Source organism: Ruditapes philippinarum, unplaced genomic scaffold (assembly GCF_026571515.1).
Source record: "Ruditapes philippinarum isolate M1 unplaced genomic scaffold, ASM2657151v2 ctg5085_1_1_1_1, whole genome shotgun sequence".
Lineage (NCBI taxonomy): Eukaryota > Metazoa > Mollusca > Bivalvia > Venerida > Veneridae > Ruditapes > Ruditapes philippinarum.
The window spans coordinates 1-6,340 of NW_026857100.1; the positions used below are offsets into that span (position 1 = coordinate 1).

The following is a 6,340-nucleotide window of genomic DNA, read 5'->3' on the forward strand; positions in this document are numbered from 1 at the left end:
GTAAAAACTAGCATAGAGTCTATATAATAATATCCATGCCACACTTTGAGTTTTACAGATTCACATACAGATTGTAATTAATTTTTAGTTACTTACCAGGTTAAGATAATGAATTGGCAGTGAATCAAGACCTTTTATAGTCTCAATCTTATTGTGGGCCAGACTTAGGTGTTTCAATCTAGAACATTTCTCTAATCCTTGGATGTCTTTGATATTATTGTCTGAATTCTTAGTTAAGGAAGAATTCTGTTTTTTTAAATTGTAAACTAGGATTTAAAAAAGAGAGAGTAGAATGTGTCAACACTACAGGATGTAAAGTGTTCATAACAAGCTGGATATGTATACCATTTCCTACTATGTGTATTTTGTTCTTAAAGGTACTTATAAAGATCAGGGACAAATTAACCTGAAAATACCAACATTATCCTGATAACTTATTGTCAATTTATTTATTTATTTATTACAAATGATAATATGACAATTCTAAATTTATAACAATAGATCTCTATATCTGATAAGAGAGGGAACTCAAGTTTATATTCTTCAATAATTCTAAATTACTAATTAGAACAGTAAACACTTACTTGTACATTTTTATTGTAATTCATGATGATCTAGTATACATAAATCATCAATTGTATACCACTGTTCACTTTTAAAAATTGCTAGAACACCAATCAATAATAAAGTATTTAAAAAATGCATTTAAAATATGCGCAATGCAGTATAAGTTGCTCCGAAATAAAATAAAAACCTAAGTCTTTATATCATACCAGTACATGTTTGTAATTTTACAATAAAAAGGATACTGTCTAAGTTAAGTTTTGTGAGGTAATGATGAGCAGATAGATCTGTCATCACCTCAATTTCATTGAATGACAGGTCCACATCTTTCAGATTCTTTGGTGGTTTGAAATCTAGCACTGTTGACAGTTTGTTATGAGAGGCATCCAGAATCAACAGAAAAGGCAGGTTGCTCAGTGGGGATAAATCTGTTATTGTAAAATGAAAATGTATATTATGAGGGAAAGACAATAAAAGACGATAACCTCGTAAAATTATGAAAATGATAAACAGTTTTAAACATGCAAAATATATTATTCTTATTTAATAAATGTCTTCAGCTAGATTCTTGTGATCATTATATTTTTAGACAGGCATTTGAATTTCCAGAAAGGACAAGTCATGTTAGTTTGTACAATGAATGTCAACATTATGAAAAAACAAAGATTAGGTGAAATTTCTATAAAATTAAGTTAACATTTTAGTAAACTTGTTCTTTCTTTCATAGAAAATCTTTTTATATGTGTTTATTGAGATGACTAACTACATGTAATAAGCTAACAACAAAGACTCACTGTTGAAAATTCATGGCAATTGTTGTTTTAGAAATGTATGATGAAATGAAAACAAACGAAGAGAGAAACATGAAATCAATACCTGTCAACTGGTTATAAGGAATTTCAATTTTTTGTAGTTCTGTGTAATTTGCAATGGCTTGAATATCTATCAAATTGAAGCCCTGAAAAAAAAATTAAATATATATTTCAATATCATTTGCAATGTTTTATATGTGTAATTGTCATAGAATTAATAATCTGTGAACAAATATATCAGATACAAAAAAAATCACAAAAAAAGAAATAAATAAAAAAAATAAATCAAGTATGTATGCAATGATTCCCAATGAAGCAGGGGCCATATTCATAAAGAATCTTAAGTTTTAAGGGAAGAAAATCCTTAAGTCCAATAATTTCCCTAAGGTAAAATTTCCTTAAAAAGTTCCCTTAAATATCACCTAAGGTGTTTTCTTAGGTAAGAAAAATCTTAAGGGAAAAAAATCCTTAAGTCAAAAATTTCGTTTAAATTTCATCGGTATTTCCGCGTTAACCGACAGGAGTACATGTATTTACAACTTATCATATGATAACATTACTTATCATATGATAACATTAAGTGAATAAATATGAAATGAAAACCCTGAATATAGTTCATTTTATGCAATTTCATCTACTTTACTTTCTCATGATGAAAAATTTTAATCATAGCACAAAATCAGTAGACTTTTGAGATACAAATTCATCTTACAGGTATTGTACAGTGTAGATAAACTTGTTTTGCACCATCTGCTGAACGCCCAAGATTAGACAGACCTCGACCAACTGTCTCCTCATCTAAAATTCCTCCAGGTGAGAGCTGAAATGAAAATATTTTCAAAAGAATATTTTTAAAAACTCATTGAAATATTGTAGTGAAATAATTTTCCCCAGCATTTTAAAATTTCTTTCTTCATACTGAAAAATTCTTCAGAACAGCATCTATCAGTTGTCCTTGTTCAACAAATCAGCGTTAACTTTAACAGCTATCAGGGACCAGCACATTGTAACAAATATATGTAAAATGTCAAAACTCAAGGACAATAAAGCAGCAGGATCTGATGCTATATAAAACCTGTGATACTTTAACAGCTAAGCAACTATATTGCAGGAATCTTTACATTTATTTTCAAAATCTCTTAATCATCTGGCACCATTCACTCTGACTAAATCAAAGCTTTTTTATATTAAGTCTTTTATAACATATTCATTTTCTTAACTTCAACAAAAGTTTCTTTACCAAATGACAGCATAGTAACAGAAATGCATGAATCAGGGATCATTCTGGTCAGGATTTTTAGTGAGAGATTTTCTCTCATTTGAGAAATTTTAATGAGAGAAATTAGATTTTCTTGAGAGATTTAATTTTCATGATGGGCGAGGTTAAAAATATGGAAATTTCTAACTTTTTAAAATCACTGTACATATAAACATTGTTTATCTAATGAGGATATAGATGTAGCTCTGTTTATTACAGTGATTTTTGTTTTCACTTTTTTGATTCACCCTATGCCTTTTCTTTTGTGAATTTTTAAACATAATAAAATTCTAATTGTGAAAAATAAATATAACACTTTCATTCTGAAATATAAAAGAATTATACATGGATATCTACTACAACTATTATTTGCAGCCAATGTTCCTAATGGACAACACTGTACTGTACAGAAGTGATTGTTGAGATTTGAAGAATATTTTTTATAACCTTACATTTTGTTTTCTTTATGATTCTCTTCACACACCTCCCTCCATTAAAAAATGTTCATTGAATATGTGACCTGAACACATAATGACAAATATCTCCATATCCAAGAATAAAAACAATACCTAAAGTAATTTTTATTCATAAACATCATTTTTAGTGTTATAAAACACCTTTGAATAACACTCAGCTTCCTTTACCCCTTTACCTCATATATACGCGAAACAACGGACTTTCGACCCCCCCCCTTTTTTTAGGCCTCAAAGAGTGAAAAAATGTCCTATTTGGGCCCAAACACATGTTTTCGTTTGAGAAATGTTGCTAAAAAAATTGAGCACTTTTTCGGCGCCGCCCCCCCATCCAAAAGATACATCAGGGGGTTGCCAAAAGGGGGATGTGCCCCCTTCTGTTAGGGGGGTTTGAAGGGGGGCGGAGTCCCCCTCATAGCCAAGAATATTTTGGACTTGTGAGAGGCTAAAAATGACCCCAGGTCGATCATAATGTAACATGTAACCAACGCTGAAAAGCCTTTGACTCTATCTCAATCCCTTGAAAAGTTGCAGCACTTTGAAATAAATTTTGATGGAAGAAATCGAGGCAAAATAGTGATTTTTGGCAATTTTGAGATGTCCCCTCGTTGCCATGGTAACAGGAAATTTAAGACTGAGCATGTCGTTACAAAGGCAATGGTCCAGTTAACATTTGTGCCAAGTTTGATTAGTATTGAAGCATTTTTCATAGTTTCATAGCAGTTTGAACTTGTAACAGGAGGCTTTTCAGTGAAAACGGCCATTTTTCACAATATGCTCATGGGGGAAAGGGTTAAGTATTTTTTTTTAATCACGACATCGCGAAAATATGTGACAAATGAATATTTGTCTGTTTTCCGCTGAAACATTCACAATTCTAGCTGTTGCTTATTGCAATTATATAAAATTAAATACTTTTGTTCAATAAAAGAATATTTATTATCGGCTATTTCATCAGGAATCGTAAAACAATTTTTTTAATTTGTTCTTTACGGCAAAATTTACCGTGGTTGATGTGACATTAAGAAGACAAATTTTACCGATATTTGGTTTTGACATGTCCATTTCTATGTTAGTCTGTGTCTAACAACTTTTATTAAAATCAATTAAAAGTGTTTTGTGTAAATTCTCGACTTACAGATAGATAAAGGTTACATTAGTCATCATACTGTATTTCTGTACGTCTCCGATCGGCTATTATTTAAGGCTGTTGGACTACCTTTTGGAGTTTTTTACACCGATTTCATTAATAAACAATTTGAAATTAAATTCTTGATGGGAATCATAAATTTTTCATCATACTTTTGTGTGATTTTAGCATTCTTTAGATTGTGATTAGACATTTTCCGGCTCAAATTGCCGTCATTTCACAAATTTCTCTGAGATTTTGGTGATTTTTTTGCGAGAAATCGCGGAAATCGCCCCCTAGAATGATCCCTGATGAATACTTGATTATTTCCAGGATACTCAATTGTTTCTTAATTCTACTAAACTAGATTCTATTTCTTGTTGAGTACTTCTGTCTTTAGTTTAGCACCAGGTCTAAAGAGAAAGCATATTGGACGATTATTGTGCTAGCTATGAAAATATTTGAACAGAAATGATTGACTGCAATGACTGATCCGTCCACAGCTATTTTTACCATTTTACCAAATAGTACGGGGAAGTCAAAGACCGGGCCCGCGAAGCGGGTCCGGGCTTTGGCTTGCCCGGCTATAGACTACACTTGTATATTTAAAAGAAAATCAAATAAAAAAACATTTTAAAAATATATAGAATTCTATACATATCAATGAAATTTTCAGTGTCAGTTCTAGTCGGGCACCGCCATTTACAATGCAACTCAATGATAAAAGGCGGAGTATTCCGATAACGGAACAAATCTCAACTTTTCGGATAAATAATTTCATATTATTTCTTCAATACATACGTATATCTACATGTAGATATACATGTACATAGTTTTAGTTTCATCGCGATTATGCTCTATGAAGAGTGAGGCGATTACTGAAGATGATGATGATGATGGGTGCATTGTTTGGTTCCCAAGTACGAAGAAAAATAGCCAACTCATAGAGAATATTCAGAGACGTGCAACCCGTATCGTTCCAGAGTTGAAAGGACTTTCTTATTCTGAAAGACTGAAACAACTTAATCTCCCAACGATGCTGTATAGGAGAAAACGGTACGATATGATTGAATTGTATAAACTAATTAATGGTCTAGAAGATTTTGACTGTAAAAAGTTACTCTCGTTCAATGACAATCCCACTTGGGGGCACATATATCGCCTCATCAAACCCCGCTGTGTAAAATCTGTACGCTTAAATGCTTTTCCTGCTCGTGCAATCGACAAATGGAATGACCTGGACGAAACAATAGTTTGTAGCAATAGTGTCAACTCATTTAAGTGTAAATTGGATAAAGCATGGCAGAATCAAAGGTATGACCTGGAAGATATATATTCCTAGACGCGTACTTTTCCGCATGATTTTTTTTCAACCGGAAGCGGAACACCAAATGTAAACATGAGATCGAGGGAGTCAACAAGCACAGAAGTGCTTACAATACTCCAAGGAAACAGTAAGTAAACAAGTAAACATGATGTAGATCTATTTTTGTTTCTTTACAAAATCACTCAGATTACTTCTAAGTTCTAGGGTAAGGGTTATGGGTTCAAAACATAGATTTTGCTGTGGACGGAATTCATAAGTGTTCCCACTGTGATATTTGGTATATAACTTATTAGAAACGACTTGTAAGATGTTTGAAAACTAATCTACCTCAATATCTTCTTCCTCCTCATCTCCAGAACCTGTTCCAGTCAAAATGTCATTCAGTGGTTCAACATCTGCAACTGGACTAACTTCTCGATTTTCTTCGAGGTTTAAAATGTTTGTGTCATAGTTTAGAACATGAGTTTCGCCGTTAATGTGCACAAATCCGTCCTCAACAGCCTGATTATCCATCATTTGCGAACCACCATCCGCCATGTTGTTTACTTGGATACGAAGGGGCGATACTAAACTGCTGACGAATTAGCTGACGATATAGAATATATAGGAAACTGCTGACCAGTTAAACAAAGAAGGATTATCGAAAACTGCTGACCAGTTAGATAAAGAAGGGAAAACAATGAAGGTGTCAAATTGCCGTTGGTGATATTACAGGCGAGGTCGAGAAATACTTGATAAAATGTTTTTCAAGATGTCAATATTACAAATGATACATAT

The 6,340-nt window shown here is 32.4% G+C and overlaps 1 protein-coding gene across 1 annotated transcript; it reads right to left on the bottom strand.

The window, feature by feature from the left end:
- Window positions 1–96: 96 nt before the first annotated feature.
- On the bottom strand, window positions 97–6,115 carry LOC132748775 (leucine-rich repeat and guanylate kinase domain-containing protein-like; the record flags this gene model as incomplete). The annotated part of the gene is made up of 5 exons (XM_060738409.1): window positions 5,891–6,115; window positions 2,089–2,196; window positions 1,441–1,522; window positions 810–992; window positions 97–221 (listed from the first exon to the last, which is right to left on the bottom strand). Coding segments are annotated over exons 1-5 (708 nt in total), but the record flags the coding sequence as incomplete, so codon positions are not given.
- Between the last annotated feature and the right edge of the window lie 225 nt (window positions 6,116–6,340).